We start from the raw sequence: 20,545 nt of genomic DNA, 5'->3' as shown, positions 1-20,545 counted from the left end.
CCATTTCATTTCAAAGATAGGCAGCTGTGTCAAAGATAAGAGCTTGCAGTGTAACGTGCTCCCTGGGCTTTGACACCGGTTTAACGGTAGCTCAGAACATTTAAAGCTAACCGTTTCTTAACGCCCCTCACTTCACTGGGACTCAGGTTTCCCACTAAACCGACAGTAATATCCACCCATGCCCAACACATCCCACACTTGGGCTTCTCTGCCCAGCTTCCTTACTTCTGGTGAACTTGGCATGGGATCATTTTGAATGCAACTGGCTACAAACTCACACGTCGGTCACGAAAATCCCTCCTACCAAAATATACCTGTTTCCAATCCCAGCTGCTCCTGCAAAAGCTTCAGTGGAGCTCCGGGGTTTGCAGAGCTGTGTACACCTGGGACACCAACCCAAGAGCTCAAACGTCATTAAGCGTAAAGGAGCCTCTGCAGCACACAGAGCTCATCTGCACCGCATGAACACAGGCCACACAAGACAACATCATGGACTGACGGCAGTGTGTCACGTGTGTGGTGTATCAGACAGATTTTCAACATTTAACATGCATTTAAAAAACAACCCCCCTGAAATTTCCAAGCTGTATGTTCAGCAAGCATTAAATCGAAAGTTTTCTTCTCCACTTCCTCTCCTGCTATGAAATTGCTCGTGCACCTCCTTACTGCAGATCTACAACTCCTTTCTCAGCATAGCCTGTTAACTACTTAAGAATAATTTTCTAAATATAAACCAATCCAAAATAAAATGAATAAAAACATAAAAACACAAAAATCGGTGAAAATGAAAATGTCAAAAACAAATAGAAATCAAAGAAATTTATTTCCATCAACAAAAATACAGAATACAAAACGATACTGGTCCCACCCTCTGAACGTACTAAAGACAGGCACAGGTTACTGCAACCCTGAGCAAAAGCTTCTCTGCTAATTCATAAGGACCTCCATTTGCACCAGTCTTGCGTTCGTGTCTCCCGATGTTCTGTAAGGGATCATTCCAGCAAATGTTATTAGGGCACGAGCTTGAGATCGAAGTTGCTAGAAAACAGAAAAATAAAGTACAGTTACTTAGTATTAAAAAAAAAAAATAAAATGCAATGAAAGCAGAGTTAGACACGCGTTAAGCACTTGTCTTTTCAAACATGAAAATGTCATCTTTATTTCTGAGAGCTGCTCCCTGGATAACGTATCTCCAGATCTGGAAGGAAATCCAATTATTTCCTTTTCCATCCACTAAAAGCATGTCTAGTTACCCTTTTGCTTAAAAAACCCCATCCATTTACTTCAAATTACCCAAGAAAAAACATTTCCAACAATGTGGGCTGTTGCTGTACTACAGCAATCTTGTAGTTTCTGCATGAAGGGGGCTTTCCCAGGGCAACAGGACTCCTTCCCACCTCGCAAAATACTAAGTCGACTCTGCCAAAATGCAGCTGAAGGTCTCCAGCATCGCCTGCGACACACCAGCATCCCTGAAGGCTCTTCATGCCGTAACACAAGGAAAGCAGACGTACCAAGTACTCTCAGAGACCTTTGCCTACAGTAACCAAACCCCCTCCTACGCATCAGAAGGCTACCTAACAGCTAAATGAATTCAGGAATAATTTGTTTCATTTGTTAAAACCATTAGTAAATTAAAAGAAAAATCATGCCGATAACTGGTAGAGGTCAGGAGAATACAGAAAGCCCGAATCTTTATGGAAGACTGTGCAGACTGATTGTTTTGATTGCTCGCAGTGTTTTCTTCTTAAATATTACTCATCTCTAAATTACTGTACTAGAAGATCCCACAGTTCCAATCTTCCTTTAATCTACTGACTGCAGGGAAAGCTGAAGCGGCTTTGGTTGCTGCGGGCATGCAGATGGCAAATCTGACAGTAGGAACTTACAAGCGGAGAAGTGACCGAAGCCCATTACATGGTGGGGAACAGTTACAAACACCCTCCCTGCTGCCCCTCTAGGCAATTCTACCCCTTTTTCAGGGTGATGTTAAACCAGTCAGTTATTCAATGGCAGCAGACGAGCTTTGGAAGCTGATCATAGAAAAACCAGGATGCTCCTGTTTGTTTCAAGACATTGCCTAAATGCTTCAACTGTGCAAAACCCCTCCAACTGTACCCACAGGGCAGGACAGTTGTCTTACAGCCAGTCAATTTTCCATTTCCATGATCCCGTCTGCAGGAAAGCCGTGACTGTCCACAACGCCCAGTGGCCTGACTGAAGCAGAGAGCAGAGTTCCCACCTTGCTCCGTATTCCTGGCTGGCTGGGGACGGCTGAATGCCTGGAGCTGCAGACAGCAGGGCCAGCCATGCAGCCGGAGGCACTCCTCCCTCCTGGAAGTGGCACAGCTGAGGAATGCCAGAAGGCAGCACAGCACATCAGCGGGCCTCTGGAGTGAACAGCAAAACTGAGACTGACCCAGTTGCTAAAAGCTCCCAGGACAGTTTCCCTAGCTCTGAGTTGCCACCTAGTTAACACCAACGCAGTGGTTGTTCAGCAAGGTGGCCTGAAAATTATTTGTTTGGTTCCAGTCACAGTTACTGCTTCTTCTAGCCTGCTTCCAAATCTGTTACACAGCAAGGTTGTGTCATTCTGCCTGACCTGCTGCTTTTCAGTGGAGGTCAAAACAGGTGGCAGGTGAAGAAAAAGCATGTCAAGGCGTCTGGCTCTTCGGAATTAAAATACTAAGAGGCAAAACCCCTCGCTGTGACTAAGAAAGTCTCAGGAGCAGTGCGAGCTGCCATTCCCTTTACCTTTTCAGTAGCAATACTAGAGCTGGTCTATTTTAAAAAATCCAAACAACATGATAGGTTGCAATACTTCAGGAAGAACAAACAGAGGTTTGCAGAGGTTAAAAGCAGCCTGGAGGTCTAGATGTTCTATTGGCTGTAATTACCTAATGAATGTTAGAATCACTTACAATTTAAAATAAGACCACAAATAAAAACAAAAATAATTCCATTCCTTTCATGACCTAATTTTGCCACCGAAATAATGCCCTTGAGCTGCTTCAGAGAGTATGCCACCCCGGGTCGGGGTGGGGAGCGTATGACATTGCTGTCATGCACTCGTGGCATCTGGGTCAGGGCTGTCACCGCAGCCATGGTTTCCAGCACTGCAGTCCGGGCTCGCGGCGATCTCCGTCTGAAACCTGACAAAATGGATCAAGCCAAGCGAGACTGGATGTTGCTCCCTCATTCCCAAATCTAATTAACATATATATGTTAAAAAAGAAAAAAAAAAGAAAAAAAAGATTAAAAAAAGACTCAAAATACAGCTTAGGTAATTTCATTTTGAAATAAACAAAATGCATAAAATGCCAACTCTGAGTCCAAACCTGATCAGTTCTAAATTAAGCCCATTTCACCTCTGAAGTGGGACAGGAGACGTTCCAGCAGGACACGTTACTGGGCGCAGGGGCCCCCAGCAGTACTACCCCTCCCTGCCCTGCCCTTGCTGCCAGGTCCGTGCCGCCCCTGCCGAAGCCCCCTACTCCCCCACCCGTTACAGCAGGATCCCACTTTGGGTGCTCAGCAGACCACTGAATTTGCCCTCTGGCGCCAAGCAAGAGCCACGTGCTCCTGCGCTGGGGGAACTCTGCTCCGGGCTACCTGGAATAAGCCCCAGACTTCAGAACAACTACTATCTCATGTTTTCAAATTCCGAACAGAGGGATCTGAATTGGTCTGCTCTGATGGAACTAGAGAAAACCCAGGGACTTCAAACACCTAACTCAAGGAAACGTCTTTTGTCACTTGTGTCTACTGCGCAACGTGCTGAGACTGTTAAAGCTTCTGGAAGAGCCTGATTTCCCCTAAAATTTGCTTCCCCATGGACAAAGAAAAAGCTGTCTTTCTTCCAGGGAAGTTCAAAAGAAAAATTCTTGCCAAGCACAGCCTGGAGAAGCTCTTATCTGCCGTCTCTGTTCAGGTGAATGGGGAGATTTTGCTGAAGAAACACCCCTCTTCTCACGTTTGAGATGCCCTCATTTCTTTCCACCACAAAAATTGCCTGAGTTGCTTCCCAGGCAGGGAAACTGAAGTGATCCAGATTCCCTGCTCGCACAGTCTTGCAGGAAATTCTTCAGGGTAAGAAAGAAGTGGAACATGGGCTAAAACTACCTTCCCATGTGCCCACGCCTGGTATTTTTCTGCGCATGGAAATCTTTAGGCAGCCGGGAGCTACACGGCTGTGTATTTTTTCTCTCTAGCTAATCCTACCTTAGCAGATTCATGCTCCCTTCTGACATTACAGTCACATCGCCATTCTCTTATCGCCTCCCTGGCTGCAGAGACAGCAGGCACTTGTCCCCTCTGATGGTTAAGCACAGCTTTTATTGCACCCGGCAGCCAGAGATCCACGACTCAGAAACCTCTGTCATCACCACTGATACCCTGCTACTGTGAGATCCCACCACGAGGCCAGAAGCTTGATTAAAAAAAAAAACCTTGAAGCCTGGAAAAAAAGAAAACTTTGAAGAGTTTTTAGCTAGCGATGTCATCAGCTGATCTCCACAACCGTAACAGCACGAGCGCAGAGCACATTTACAAAGCACGCTTACACTGAGCTCGCTACAAACAGGCACGCTGTTGGTATGATACGATGTCACGGTGGCTTCCTTCTACACAAACTCCTGCCACCAAAGCTGCTGCTCCCATCACCAACCAGCCCAACAACCTTTGGTACGCCACGGTCATGGGATTCATACCGAGATGACACCTGACAGCATTACACCCCTACGGAGATGGCAAATGCTTCTACGTAAGGCACAAGACTGAAATCACAAAACCAAAATAAATGGCTCATTCGGAAGGCAAGGTGCTAAGGCTGCTTGCTCAGTGCCAGTCTTGTGAACACACAGACCAGGTGACGTTGGGTTAGCCTGGGACTTCCTCACAAGTGCAGAATTTAAGGTGGGAGAAGCCCGAGGCGCATGCAGCATCCCGTAGCTCTGGCACAGGCTGCACCCCAGAGACAAAAGCTGGATCATGACTTGAGCCTTTCGTTTTCTGATGTAACTAAAAATGCTACCAAGGCTTTTGCCAATACTGCAATTTACAGATCAAAGGCACTTCTGTAGATGACTAAAGCCTGGAATAAAGCTGGCTGCGGCCCAAGTTGGTTTTCCTTCTCAAAAGGAGTTGATACTTTTTTCCTAATCTGTAAGATGGGATGAGCGGTTTGGCCTTGGTTTTCAAGTGCCTGTGGCAGCTTTGAGTTAGTAAGAGCTACAGAACCAAAGCCGACGACAGCTAAGCTGCTGCCACCTCCCTTCTGCTCAACACTGCGTGCTGACAGGCGACTGCCCGCAAATCTGGCTGTGCCCTTCAAGTGGCACCTGTTTTGAGGCTTGCTGAAGGCGTAGGTCCTATCAGTGCGTGGAGGAAATGCTTCAGCACGACTCTGGCAGCGACAGCAAAGCCACCGGTGTCAGCCATTTAAACCGGGCAGGCAGAGCAAGCGCTGCCGCACTGGGAAGCTGCCCGCTCTGCTGCGGAGGCAGCACAACACCGGCAAACTGCTACAGCTACTCGTCGAGCAGCTGGGTATATTGCCCAAGGACACTTTGCAAAGGTCAGCCCATGTCACGACAGAAGCGAGCCAAGGAGAAGAGTCAAGGGAGGCCTTTCCACCAGAAATCAGTTTTGCATGAACAGGGCACTAACTTAAATGAAAGGAATGGATATCGGGTTCTTGGGAAAAAAACAGGTAGCGACACCAACCACCCTGGAGACCCTGCACTGTCCACATCCCCTAATATTTAAGGTCCCACCAAGAAGCAAACTGAACCCTTGCTCTCTCTCGCTAGGAGGTACATGTTTAGTGTAGTATGTCTTTATTAGCTCAATGCCATTTAGAACAGTATCCTTTCTTTACACAAAGCTGAAGCTATGAGAAACTAGTCTCCAGACTCCAAGTAGCAGAAAATTCTAAGACTCTAAGTAACCGAGCAAGTCAAAAGCTAAGACCATTACAGGTTCAGTTATATGAAGCCCAAACCCTTGAAACCAGGTGAAAAAGCAAGTAGGAAAACTTGTCAGATTATAATCTTACCGAATCTCTGTCTTCCATTACCCGCTGGGGTCTGGCAGGAGTGGCTGGGCTTGTGCCTTTCATCCGTTTATATTGGGTGAATAAAATATTCATGGTTGCAAGCAGGACCTCAGATAAATTGTGCCTGATCTACACAAAGAAGGGAACCCCCCCCCCAAACATAATGCAATGAAGAGCAGGTTGACAAAATGATTACCCTTGCTATATGACATCAGAAAACCAAGCAATGATAACTGTGGTTGATATTGACTCGTTTAACAGTCCTACACGTAATGGCTACCCCTGCTGCGACTGTACCACTGGCAAAAAAAGTTACCTACAGTTTCAAGACAGGCGTGCATAATGGCTGCACTTCATGATTGATAGCAATGCTTCAGATAAAACCCAAAGTGCCCAAATACAAAAAACCTCAAAGCACCCAAATACACATAAACACTCTCTGAAAGAAGTGCCACCCTGCAGTTAAAACAGTTCCAGAGCGATAACAGCCTTCTGTTATGCCTCATACGCTTCATCTGCTAACACCCAAATACACAAGTTCCTCTGATTTGGAGGTAAGGAAACATAAGACCCAACAAATGCTCACTGACCATAAAGAGCACAGAAGAACTAGGTCAGCAGCAGAGTTGAAAGTTTTCAACATTCCGAATTCTTGAATCGAACTCAGTAAATTCAGAGGGATTCAGATCTGTGGGTACCTTCTGCAATATGGAGACAGTATTTCTGGGTAGGGAATTCTAGTGCTCCAAAGAGCAGCATTAAGGAGAAACCTGCAAGCCAAGAGTCTACGTGGATGAATGCAAGATAATCTCATCCCATTTTCCCGTTAAAGAATAAGAATGACGAGGTGACAAGGTTTTAAGATCCTTTTAACAAAGCAAAAGGCTTTTGGAAGCTAAAACCAAGAGGCATTACTTACTTCATCACTGAAATTCCGGAAGGCAGCAACTCTCTCCTCTACACAGTCTTGGCTAAGAGGTACAAGCTTTAGGCGTTCAATAATCTTCAAAAAGAAAAGCAGGAATCAGGGCAGATAATCTATGTCCTATGCACCATATACTAATAAAGCATGGTTTTGAAGTGTTAATGAAATGCTCCCAATTCCATTCAGGTTAAATAATTTCATTGTTATTTACTGGTTTACCTCCCCTTGCTTTGTTGAGCAGCAAGAATATTTTGTTCAACGTCTACAAAATAGCTGCAGAAAGAGCATCCTCACCAGGCAACAGGGAAGAAACACAGTTTTGAATTCCTATAGCATTGCAACACCTTCTAACTCATTAAATATAAGTTTTTGTTTTAAGTGATGTTATTAGAGACATTCTGGGCTTTCAAGGGCATTAGGAAGGCTGCACTTCAAACAGAACTCTTGAAACTTACATCAAAGGCCCTGTCAATGTGACCAGCGTGATATTCATCAAAAAACGTGATTAAGTCTAGCAGAAGGTAGAACGTGGAGTCAATGGATTTCTTTGCATTTATCCCCTGAGCTTTGTACCTGAAAGAAATTGTTTTACAATTTTATTGTGCAAAATGGCAACCTTTATAAATGTGCTCTTGTAATTCCTGGAAGCAGAGACGTCAAGCACAAGGACAGAATGCATCTAACAAAGGACAGCTTTTATTTTCCTTAACCAGGAGGCAGAATTTTCACAGGCTGTGGCTTTTTAAAAAAAGCTTTTATTCACTTCTAGTTTTGTTTCCCAGCATTTGTTTCCTTTTATATGTTTACACTTCCCATATTCATGGGGATAACAGTGACAGGAACCAGAGGGCCGCAAGGCAAGCGCTGTACAAGCATGTCGAACACGCTGCTTTACAGCGGACGGCTCTCCAGCACAACTGCCTGCTTCAGGCAAGAAGTTAAGACTTAAAAATGGATTAGATGCTTCTGCATGCTCTGTCTAGCTACACCTGCTAGGAGATGAACCGGAGGGCTGTCTGCTCTCACTCCAAGCAGCGCAAGGTCAGACAGGAGCTCCTTCCTCAAGGTAGTAGTAAGAGTGGTTAAGTGCATAGTACACACCATGCAGGGTGCTGCTGCAGAGCAGGAAGGCAGACAGCCTCTCGGCCTTTTCTGGTGGGCATCTCTCCCATTCCAAAAACATCACAAGGCGGCACAGGAGGAAACATGCATGGCTACGGTGCTGTCTGCGGTACGGTAGTGAAGAAAAGCCCCGTATTATATGTAACTGGCAAGAAGATGAGCTAATCAGAACCACTCTGGCTTTGCAGTCACAAAGGTTTGCAGCTGTAAAGGGGCATCATCGAACAGCAATATTTAGCGTACTCATACAGATCAAAGCGAGTAGCAAAACAAAGCCCGTTACGGCTTTTGCTGAAGCTTAAACCCTAAGCCAAAGGTTTAATTCTCCTTAATGCCTGCGACCAAATGAGTGTCCCGCTAAGTCAATACGGCACCAATTTTCACTCAGCCTGCAACCTGACTAAATGAAGGAAGGGCTAACTGAAGGAGTGACTGGCAAATGCCACTTGTCAAAAGAAGAAAGGCAAAGGCCTCTGACAGAAATCGATGCATTTCTGTACCTGTCCTCCCAATTTCAAAGTGCCAGCAAGCATGCTTTTATTCTCTTCCCACCGTAATGGTAGAGGAAAAGCAGTAAGACATTTCTCACAGGTACCCCCATTCTGCTCTAGTAAAACACAAGAGTTGTCCATGGCAGTCACTGTGATAAGATGTACTAAAAGATCATGATTTAAAAAAATCCCAAAGCTATTTTGCAATTACAACCTTTCAAGGTTATTCTTAACTTTTAGCTGCTAATGAATCTTGAGCATTGATGTCTCTCAAACACATATCCTAATTAGCACACCGACACCACAGGTGACGTTCCTTTCGGTCACTCCCATTTCTCTCTATTTTCTAACCACCACATGACACTTTCCTAAAGTAACAGGCTGTGAAAAAGAGGTCCACTGGTTACATTAGCCACATACACACCTCAGCTTACACGTTCCCTTTTTTAGCTTTCATTAGAACAGCAGTGAAAAAGTTTTCAGACAGCTACTGAACTCACTGCTCTGCTGTTAAAGTTAGAATTACTGGTTGTGTAGCGCTCTCAATATTATTTCACACAAGTGAATTGTGTGCAACAATTCTGCAACTGTTATGCCATTTTGCTTTAAATACCATCTAAAACATAGAATTCATTAAATTTATTGCTCCTCCGTCTCCAGTTGACAATCCTGCAACTCCCTTTTCCTGATTCACCTACAGATGAAGCTTCTTGCCTAATTTATCTGCCTTGCCTTTGAAGATTACATTTCTGATTTCAGTACTGCAACCCATCACGAGCGGGACAGGGTGAATTCTGACCTCTTTCTCTATCTTCCTGAATACTCTGCTGTCCAGCCAGCAGAAACCACGTCAGGAACTAATACCCACTGAACTGACAGTCCCAGGTCAGGTCCAGGTGAACCACCCATCCTGCCCCCTTGTCTTACCTCTCAGCGATGGAGTGGGCCATGTTCTTCAGCCGCTCTTTGTTCGACTGGGGAGTGCTGATCTGGGGAACAACAGGACTGAGGAGCTTGTTCATCAGTTCTAAAACTTTGTCAGGGTTCTGTTGGGATGAGTTACACACAAATAAAAGCAGCATGATGGGACTTAGTGTTTTAATCTCACTGGAAAAGCAGAGAGGTCCGACGCAGCAGTGCCCAGTGCAAACTCAGAAATGCTTCCCTCCCATAAAGAGTCCAGATCATCTTAGCTATGAGCAAAATAATGCTGCTGGTTCACATGAGAAAATGTTTCCCCCTAATTTTCCTCCAAAATAGTGGCTATAGTTGTATCCACTTTGATTTCCAGTATATTTCAAAAGGAAACAAGTACTCACTATATAGATCAACTATTTTAGACTTCAACATCTAAGACACTGGTAGAGCATACTTAAGGTAAATAACTTCACTAGCTAATAAAATTATGCATGGGACAATCTCTTCAGAAGACCAGACTGATCAAGAACCAGGATGACTTCAATCAGAAGGCGTTGGAGTGCAATCCATCTGCGTTTGCTCACTGAAACCCCCCTCCATGCAGCCAACGGCAGGCACTGCTTTAACAGCAGCAGAAATAATCTGCTTGAATAAGGGCAATTCAATCTCCAAGATGAAATTTAACCTCCGAATCACAGGGAGAATGTTTGGGAAAAAATGGTGAACCAGGTACATATTTAAGGGAGCACACAGAAGATATTTACCTTTGCAAGGTCATAAAGTTTCGCAGCTTCTTCAAACAATCCTTTATTTTCTGCTGCAGAAGCCACTTTGTTAATAATGGGTTTTGTGTCACTTGTGAACTTGTCTATCACTCCAGGCTAAAGAGGCAAGACAAAAATGAAAGGAGAAGAGAGAAGAGAAATGAGAATGCTTAAAAACTTCTGACTATTCCTGTCAAGGCAATGAACATTTTACATGTTGGATTATGATTAGGATGGCCTGTACATTTCCATGGGAACGCGCAAAAGGGACATGGTTAAAAATAGCAAGAGCTCTAGTGAGAGAGACTTTCTCCAAAACGGAGTCAGCACAGACATCTGTGGCTTCTAATTCATTCAAAATGACCCAGATAATGGGTCAAATTCTAAATCATTTTAATTGTCGATGACACATTGCAGAGGAGAATAAAACACAAAAGACTTCAGCCTATAACTTGCCAAGGTCTTCAGGGATGCTGTTTGTGTATATTGGCATGACAGGTTGCAAGTGAAATCTTACACAGATAAATGAAAGGGCGAAAAGAGTTTTAAAAGAAACAATAAACACAAGTAGCATAAAAAGAGCAGATAGAATCAAAGATATCTGGAAAGGATTTTACCGTAGTTGAGGATGTAAAAATAAGACTATATCATCTAGATGAATTTATCTTGAAACTAAGATTGCTGGTTTCATACCAAAGAAACACAAGAATACAGTTTAAAATTTAAAGGAATACATTTAAAAGCAATGGAGTGAAGTCAAGAAAACAGCATTCACCACTAATGGCATAATCTAAAAATTATCTATCTTACAAAGGACTGTAAAGTGAAAAGATATCTGTAAAGATTACTGAGTTACCTTGCTCTGGTGTGTGCAAGCCCACTGCTTTTGAACTGACGGAACAAAAACATCTAAAGGAAAATCCTGCCAGATATTTTTGACAGTAGCAATCATTGCAGCATGAGCCCTAATCTTAAAATTAGGGTTTAAACAATTTTGGAGTCTGCTTTACGCAGAAGGCTTCCAAAATTGCCGCAGCAAACAGAAAAACTTCATTGATTATTTAAAAAATTAATTGTTTGCACACACTCTCCTCTTTTCAGGTGAAACCTTAAGGTTTCCTTTATCTTCTGACTGTAAACTTAAAAGTAAAATGTAAGTTACTGCTTTTACAGCAGAAGTAAAAGCTATTACAACTAAAAATGGCTGATCTTTAATCCAACACTTACCCTCATCTACGTGGAGAAGACAGATCAGTTGTGCCTATGCCTGTGGTCTGTTAGCCCTCGCTCGCTTTATTACAAGAATTTTTAATGGGCTGCAATACTTTTCTCCTCTGAGGTGAATGAGGATAATGTCATATAGATAGTTTTCACACGTACATCTCAGTTAATAGAACAATCTCACACCCACTTACAAGCAAGCCATTTTTAGTAATTGCTTTTTACTAATGTGTACTAAATTCCATTTCATACGGTAAAGATGAAATCCCAGCCTCACTGAAGTTACTCAGTGCCGTTTGTTTCTGTAGACGTATCCGCTGCCTACAGGGATGTGGTTTGCCCTGTGGTTCCTGACTTGCCTTCTGTTAGGGCAGGTCATACATTATTCTGTAAAAGGATCTCATATTTGGAGGACTTGTCTGTATTCAAACAGTAATGATTCGTCTAGTAAAAAATAAAGAAAAGCAAGACAGCCTCACGGCTGCTTTGGAAATCACACATAGTTTGTACTTTCTATGTAAAATATAAATTGTCAACTCACCTTTCTACTACCATCGTTTTCCAGCTTTCCAAGAATCATATCAAACTACATCCAACACAGATATAAAGCAAGAAAAAAGGAAACAAAAATAGAGAGATGAATTGCACATATTTCACAACACATTTCCCGAGTACAAAGATTCGGTCATGGATGAATGAAAAACAGTGATTGATGTCAAAACTACTGGTTTATAAATAAGAGGCAAAAAGGCGTGATTAAATATCTTAAACATATGGTTGTTGTGAGATCTCCCATCATCTAGGTCTGCAGCAGGCAGAAAGAGTAAACAACTGTTTAAGACTGTACTGTCTAATAAAGACTTCAGTGAAGAAATGAATGTCAGTGTGAGGAAGGCAAAACACGGTCAGACATACCTCTCTGCTTTCAATTACTATTTCACTAACGCAACGCAAGAACATACTCTCTCCTTGGCTGTCCTTCTCATTCCTACAAAACAAAGGGAAGGAGGAAGGTACTCCTGTTTCTGAGGACTTCCTAGATAAGAATAACTAAGCAGTAATAACTAGGAGAAAGATCTAAGAGACGTATAGTAGCTCATACCTGAGAAAGTAAAAATACTGCAGAGCTTCCCTTGGATCTGTCGATTCAAACTTACGGGTGTAAAGCATCAGAAGCCGCACAAAATTTAGACGCCTGATGCCAGGAGGGTCACCAGCTTCATGGCTTACTGCAATGTCAGAAACAACACTATCAGAGAACCTAATGCCAGGAAATGTTTCTCTGATCTTCATCTCAGATTAGCCAGAGCCGTGATCCAGAGCTCTAATGCAACTAAATCAATTAACTTTTAGGAGACTGTTCTGATAAATGCTTTGATCAATTACATAGACCTGCAGCATCTGTGGGGTACTCGTAAGGGTTCAGAAAAATATTCCTTTATTGTAATGTAAATGTGCAGGACTTACATAGCTGTGCACTCTGCCCAGAAGATTTCAGGAGCAATTTTAACTCAAACAAGACCAATGCCACATGAACAGCATGACAACGCAAGCGCTCTGTCCGGAAGAGAAAAGCAATTGCAGCTTCAAACTGTGCTGTCAGGAACAATACTTGGAAGTAGAGGAAAGGCTGCTGGCTCACTGCAAAATGCGATTCACCTAAAAAAACCAACCAAACAAACAAACCCAAACACAACAAGAGTATAAGTGAAAATGATTTTGCAATCAGATATCACTGACAGTGGATGCTTCCTGTCACAGTGCATCACTATTGTTTACTCAGTGCCAACAGAAATAAACACTCCAGACAAAGCTGAATACCTAATCACACATCAGTGGCTTATCTACAACTGTTCCACTGCAAATACATCACAAAAGACCATAGAATAAAGACATATTCAGAAAGTGGAAGAAAACAAACAGTTACTCCAAGAAGTTCCTTTGTTCTTTTCAGACAATGAACCATCAACTCTGACAAACTGCAATAAATTCTTAAAGATGACAACTTTTCATCTGCATTTACACTTAAGCCAAGTGATACAAATAATGTTAAAACCCTGGATTTTCCTACTCAGTGACACCAAAGGTAGCTTATTTTATTTCTTTTCCACACATTTTTATCTGGGCGAGAGTGATGTTACAAACTAGAAGGCTATGGAGAAACAAATTCTGTGTGTTTTGGATAGTCCAATTGACCTAATTTTGACTGATTGGAAGATGATTACAGAAGAAGGTACTCTTTTGGGCTGTGGATGTTCCTAAATCATTCTGAAGAAGAAGGAGCTGTGATTTGGGTCCCCAGATAATTACTTGAAATTAGTAATATAAGGGAAACAATGAGCAACAGAGGCACACAGAGAAAAGCCTTGGAAATACATGCCTGCAATAGGTACTGATTGCTTTTCTGTTCTGTGTCCCAGAAGCTGGAAGTTTTGCTAAAAAACCTTAACATATTTATGGTGAGAGAATGCAATCCGTAACTTAGTATGGATAAAGTACAAATAGCAGCAGTGCTGCTCACAAATGAATATTCACTCTCTGGATTGCTGGGAAGACACATGGGGCTCATTCATCGTGTCTTTCTGTTGTTACTGCTGTTGGTCTGCTGTTACTCTAGGGAAGCAAGCTGTCCACAAACAGCCGGAAGGCGCCTGTCACTGGTGGAGAGCTACAGGGTTATATGTGGAGTCGGGGGTTTGTGTAGTAATAGCTGGAAAGTGCCCTAAGCAGAAAAGCAGAGCCCCAAGTAACGTATGTCTTCGTGGTTTCTTACCATAATCTTCTAGCAGCTGCTTCTGGAACTGTGATAACGTTAGTCGGTCTTGTGGAGAACTTGCACTGTTGTCATCAAAACACACTTGGTTCAGCTAAAAAACAACCCCCAAAAAGAAACACAGATATTTCAACTTCCCTTTGCACAAGGGATGCACTCAGAAGTTATTTGTTCCAGCTGAACCCCTCTGAAGATTTGACCAACTGACCAGTCACAACATCAGGTCCACCCGTTGCTGCAAAGCTAACATTTAATGCAGCAACAGCAGAAACCCATGAAGACATAACCCGAGGTTCTCTTCTATCTGTCCATGCCACCAGACTCCAAAGCTGGGGCTCTGAATACTCACTAAGCAATAATTAAAAGCAGTATTTTTTTTTACCCAGTCTAAACAAATACACCATTGTACTCCCCCCTTTCTGATAATGGAGAGAAATGGGTATTGATCAGTATCTATCATGTCCCCACCAAAACCGTAAGGACTCTGGACTATAAAAAACACTGACAGTATCATCATCTGCCAATTGACACCAACATTTCAGACATAATCCATCCCGAAAGGACAATTCAAAGGATCCTCACTGTAGTAAGCTAGCACTACTTGTAAAAACAGCTGACAAAGCTCAGTGTCAAATGAAAAACATGACACTTCCAAAACCAAGCGCCCCAGATTAACACCTGATAGTACAGAGGGTATCAGAGCAGCCCTGGAACTCAGGTTCCCTGCCCTTCGCTATCGGCAAGGTCAAGTCCCATACACCGCACTGATGCAAAACACCAGACCTAGCACTAGGGAGGTCAGCAGAGCAGTGCAGAAACACAATACCATCTCGCTCTGTTCCTAAAAAACAACCCCAAACAACAAACACCACAGCTCCAACACCACACTTACTTTTAGCCAAAGATAATCTTCTGTTTTATCAGCAACTTCACTCTGGTTATCTGTAATGTCACAACGGCCAATAATACAATAAACAGCTCTTTTGTATGGGTCAGTATTATTTCTCAGCGCTCGTCTGTAATGAAGACGCAGTTTATTTTCTGTGGCAGGAGATAGTCTAAGGGAAAAAAAGGAAAAAAGATTGAGGAAAGAGACATGAAACCCCCATCTTTCCCTGTATGAGGAAACCTAGATACAAATCAATGTAAAATGGCACATGCTCACAGCAAAGGCGTAACGACAGCAAGCACTCGCTGGTATTTCTTGCACTTTTTATTTGTATCTGTAGGTAAAAATTTTGCATGTGTGAATTTAAATGTGTAATTAAAGTTATGGAGGATCATCTTCAAAAACCCATTGCAGGAATAAAATATTAAAAAAAATCAAGTCAGATGACAGTCTCTTTAGGGGTGCATTAATATTGTGGTAGATGAGCTATTTTTGTCTAACTGGTATTTCATCGTTTCAGAAAAAGAGAGCACACAGTCTTTGGAACTCTTTGGGTTAGTAACCCACAAGTGAGCAGGTCATTGTACCATGAAATCTTTTAGGAAAGACACTTTCACCTTTATCATTAAATATCATAAAATGTCATGATGTTCTTGGTCATTCTATTTCTTGTACCCGCTTTTAGAGAATTTTACAGAATTGAATCAATAAAGTGCTCTCCCAGACCAAGACATTGTTTGGCGAAACTGTAGGCAGAGTACCTTTTCATAACTGCAATGAAAACCCGAATAAATCAGCTATACTGTATCTTATTAAAGCGTTTGTAATGAAAACAAATGCCAGTACCTTCACTAAGGCTTCTGGAACAATCTTATTATAATGAACGCTCCTGGAAGTTCTCTACAAACCAGGTTAATTTACAGAAAAATAACAAGGCATACACTATTTGTATACACTATTTGGCAAACAGCATTTCGATCCCCGCCCGCCCCCCCTCCCAGTTTGTGTTTATTTTTTTGTTAAGACATGCAAACTGATACAATCTTGCTCACATTTTCATACCTGAAGAGCCCCAATACATTCAACATACTGCAGGATGAGGGCTTCCCACATATGAATGACATTGTCACAGGCTGAGGTGGGGTATTACAGGTTCACGCCCCAGCACCTACCTGGGCCCTCCAGTTCCTCCCAGTTTCAGCCAGTACCTCAGCAATAAGCACACAGCTGTAACGCAATAGCTGACTGTGCGCTTGTTGGAAATCCACTGCAAGTGGAAAGATAACCTAGAACACCACAGCAGAGTTCAGAGCACACCTTGTGATGCACTAGCCCAACCGCCTGCACTCACAGAATCAGAAGTTTGGCCAGTGGCCTCCGTCAAGCGATGGGCAGCAAAAACTGGGAGAGGAGAATAAGCACAAGGAAGACGTGACAGCGAATGCCTCTAAAGGCCTCTAGCAAACACTACTTGCTTTTGTGGTGGGGCATTCTTACGAAAACAGGTATAGTAAAAAAGCACTCCCCAAAGGAAATTCAACTAAAATAAGCGATGGAGGAAATAAAAAGACACAGGATTTGTGACAGCAGACTAAATTTGATCTGTTGTATGCAGTATCCTACTGTTACACAGGGCAGATCCCATGGTAAAAAAAGCAAAGCTACACCACTATTATTTTTGAAATGTAAATTTTTGCGTCTTTTCAAACAACTCCTTCTCTATGGAGATTTCTACACTTCAAAGCCACAAATTATAATATGCAAACTTCTTACATGTAATTTAGGTAGGTAATATAAATGCCAGGCAGCCATCACCACCAGAAGAGACCTGAGCTTCTTATGTTTCTACCAAGCCACCGATTATATCGCTGCTCCACAGCAATCCCCACTCCTCACAAAGATCTTCCCTAGTTCCCAATTACCTTTTATCTTTACTGTGCATGTACTCCTGGAACCAGGTTTTAAACTCTCCCAGCTGGTGCTGTGCCCGTTTCACCACGTGCATGGCTGCAGTCAAATCTCCACAGCGCATGCAGTAGTAAATCAGTGCCCATACAGGATGGCCTTCCACCTCACCATCCTGAAAATAAAGCAAGAAATAATGATTTATTTTTTTTAAAGCAGCATATTTGAGTTAAATTCCCTTGTCATTTCCCTCATTCATTATTTCTCCCTTATACCCACACATTAACTTTGGTAAAAAATTCTGTTTGTGTTACAGAAGCCAGAGGTCGCAAGGTTTAAGTCCTGTGAAAGCTGTGCACATCCTAGCAGCAAAGGATGGGATTTTTCTGCTTGCCCAGATTTCAGTTCAGACAATCCCAGAACTAGCATATGATACCTTCCCCACCCAGGAGGTGAATTTGGATTAGACCACTGAGCTACTGAAAACATTGGTACTGAAACAGAAAGACACCATAGTAATCATGGATCTCAGCAGGCAAGAAAAGGACAGGTAGACTCAGCTATGTAGTCTCCACCATTATATACTATTATTTCATTTAACTTTTCATTTTTCAATCCAGCCTGACTGTTTATCTGTTAATTTTTTAGGTGCACAGATATGTACTTTCTACTATGTGCAGGGGAGCAGGATTTTATTCAGATTCCTAAATACAAGGCTCAGGCTGCAATTCATATTAATTTATTACACATTTAGTCATCAACAGCCAGTGTCACCATCTTATAAGTGTAAAAAAAAAAAAAGGCAGCAAAACAGGGAGACTAGGTTACTGCTTTTTTGAAATATCATAATGTATTTTAATGCTTGCTTGTTGATCTCTAAAAAGACCACCGGAAGAGACTATAACTTCCAGAATTTAGAACTCAAAATACTGAGCACTACCGTGCTTCATGACTAGCTCTGAACTCAAAGCAATTTTGTCTACTATGTTCCATTTTCCTAATGAAAAATTCTAAAGAAGGGATAAGAGCCTGCTGCCCTAAAAGCAGCTTAAATAACGGACAAACCACTGGAGGCTGCACTAGTTTCCTGGCTGTGCTACAAACAGGTTTGTGTTACTGTTTTAGCTCAGTCACTTAAAGCGATGGACATACCTGGAGACCAGGGACAGGCGCAGGGAGTTTGATGTTCAAGAAGCTGCGGACTAGTTGGTAGGTCCCTGGGACTCCCCCCAGCTGAGCCTGGTGCAAGTTTCCGAAGACGGTCACAAAAGTGTAGTTTTTGTAACTAAAAAACAACACAAGCAAAACAAATGTGAACAGACTGAAATATACTTGCTACAAAAACATCCACTGCCTTTCAGATCCAACAGAATTAGCAATTTAAAGCAAATTACCTTGATGTTCAAACATTATCATTACAACAAAACAAGGCAAAAATTTCTGTGATTAAGGAAAATCCTTGTATTCAGCAGTCTCAAGAGAATCCATGTTTGGAGCCTGCGGTGGACTGCTCCAGGTTCAACTCTCTATTATGAGGTTCCTCTCATTAGATTCTCCTAGTACTGCTAAACTCAATTACACAACTGGCTAAAAGCCTTTCCATCCTAATGCTTTAGGTCTCAATCCTGACACAGAAGCACAGTTAAACACCACGGATGCGTTTCTCTCTCCCCTCTGCCCTACAGACAAATACAAACCTTACGGCTGTGGACTCACCAGAAAGAACTCACAGAGAAAAAGAGAATTTAGAGGAAAATAACTGGTAAAGGCAGCTTTGAGAAAGGCTTCTAAAGTAACCCATCAAAGCCTCTAATCAAGGCAGATCAATTTAACAAGTATTCATGTTTAGAAGCAGGAGTCTTCAAAGTCTGTACACTGAAGGAATACTTATAAGCAGTAGCAATAAATTACATCAAGTTCTTTTTTCCTCTACAGCACACGATAGACTTGTGCCAGACTATAAAACTGAAAGGTTGTACTAAACATAGACAAATATCACTGTATCTCAATAACTAACATTATGGCTAAGTTAAGCACACGCTCCGCAGGGCTTAAGATCACAGTTGCTCAAAAGCAACTAACGCAAGAACAGCTGGGAGCAGCATTACACCTCCTCCTCGTATGGTGAGGGGCTGATGGGACATGGAAACATCCCAGTATTAGCCAATTCCTGCTAGAAAAGAAAAGCTTCAAAGCAAGACACAGGGTTTTGGTTATGGTTGGCTGGCTTTTTTAAATCATATATAATTCATATTATATATATACGTATATATATTAAAATATATATAACATATGTATATATTTTTTTATATAAATGTATATATAATATATAAATAAATAAAGTCCGAAGGGCCCAATTTCCACAGTTGTGAGGGTTGCAGGGGAACTATACGTAACTAATTCCTAATTTCAGTTAGCAACTAATGGCACTGTGAAAAAAAAAAAAATCTAGCAAGTTGGATATTTGGCAAATTGGGTTGAGAGTCACCGGCTCATCACACACTGCTGAGACCGAAGAACTTGAAACAGAAGATCCTTCCGATGTGTCAGTTCATCTGCACACAGGCAGGTAGGCCGCCACCACCCCCGGGGTGACAACCAGGGCCAACGAAGTGTGGCAACCCACTGCTGGGGGCCAAGAAGAGGCTGTGCCAGGAGGCCAAAACTTCCCTTCCCAACACGTTGTATCAGCGCGCAGCACCTGCCGTGCTCAGATGCCAGATCTGTATCTGTAACAAACGCCCACGCACTACACTGCGGCTATTGTTTGCTCTCCGCTGCTGAGCCAGCCTGCTGGCATTTCATCGGCAGCTCCTGGATAAGGGACACTGCCATACCCACATGTGCAGGGAATAGGTGATACAGCCACCCGGGGGATTCAGCCCTGGGCTGCTCCATACCCTGCAATTCTCCAAACATTTTCTTAGTCAAGGAGCTTGGACCTCTGCGATACTTGCCGATACAGACAGTAAAGCACTTTCCAGAGTCTCAAAATTATTGCTAGATGTCTCAGCTTCAGCCTCTTCACAGTTTACAAAAACATTCCAGTGTAAAATGGCATGATCAGACCCTGACTCACTGCACCAGATTTGTCCCCAGCGCTGTCCTCACGTCCTCCCAGCACTAGCTGGTGACAGCTATCAGCAAGGGACTGTACAGAAAAGGGGAATTTTTTTGTAGAGGAGAAGCAGAAGTAAAAAAATCTTCCCATATCAGTATGACAGATATAGATTATTAAAGAGCAACATAGAAGAAAGAAGAAAAGGTCTTTGCATCTTCTAAACAACCTCCCCATGGATTCAAGGTCTTTTTCACTAGAAGAGCTTTTAATCAAAACAGTTTTATACTCAAGTGGCTGCTAAGCCCTACACAACAGAAGAGACATGCAACAGACACTTCTGCAGAGCAGCACAAGGCAGCCAACTTGTTAATATTTTTGTGTGCATTACAAAGTCATTCCAGCCCACTGTTAGGAAATCTAT

At 42.6% G+C, this 20,545-nt stretch overlaps 1 protein-coding gene across 6 annotated transcripts in view; it reads right to left on the bottom strand.

Annotated features, from left to right (window-relative positions):
- Nucleotides 1–804: 804 nt before the first annotated feature.
- NUP93 (nucleoporin 93) overlaps nucleotides 805–20,545 on the bottom strand; it is an 81,857-nt gene continuing 62,116 nt past the window's right edge. For 5 of the 6 annotated variants that reach the window (XM_056360728.1, XM_056360729.1, XM_056360727.1 and 2 more), the window contains 14 exons: nucleotides 18,216–18,348; nucleotides 17,081–17,238; nucleotides 15,162–15,327; nucleotides 14,270–14,363; nucleotides 12,964–13,155; nucleotides 12,599–12,725; nucleotides 12,412–12,484; nucleotides 12,038–12,082; nucleotides 10,276–10,392; nucleotides 9,521–9,639; nucleotides 7,436–7,553; nucleotides 6,975–7,058; nucleotides 6,056–6,184; nucleotides 805–1,038 (listed from right to left, as the gene is read on the bottom strand). In XM_056360728.1, the coding sequence (XP_056216703.1) occupies nucleotides 928–1,038; nucleotides 6,056–6,184; nucleotides 6,975–7,058; nucleotides 7,436–7,553; nucleotides 9,521–9,639; nucleotides 10,276–10,392; nucleotides 12,038–12,082; nucleotides 12,412–12,484; nucleotides 12,599–12,725; nucleotides 12,964–13,155; nucleotides 14,270–14,363; nucleotides 15,162–15,327; nucleotides 17,081–17,238; nucleotides 18,216–18,348 (1,666 nt within the window). In that variant the 3' untranslated portion in view covers nucleotides 805–927. The remainder of the gene's footprint in view (nucleotides 1,039–6,055; nucleotides 6,185–6,974; nucleotides 7,059–7,435; nucleotides 7,554–9,520; nucleotides 9,640–10,275; nucleotides 10,393–12,037; nucleotides 12,083–12,411; nucleotides 12,485–12,598; nucleotides 12,726–12,963; nucleotides 13,156–14,269; nucleotides 14,364–15,161; nucleotides 15,328–17,080; nucleotides 17,239–18,215; nucleotides 18,349–20,545) is intronic. The other variant, XM_056360730.1, reaches the window with a different exon arrangement.

This window comes from Falco biarmicus, chromosome 15 (genome assembly GCF_023638135.1).
Source record: "Falco biarmicus isolate bFalBia1 chromosome 15, bFalBia1.pri, whole genome shotgun sequence".
Taxonomy (NCBI): Eukaryota; Metazoa; Chordata; class Aves; order Falconiformes; family Falconidae; genus Falco; species Falco biarmicus.
This window is presented reverse-complemented; position numbering and strand designations above follow the sequence as displayed.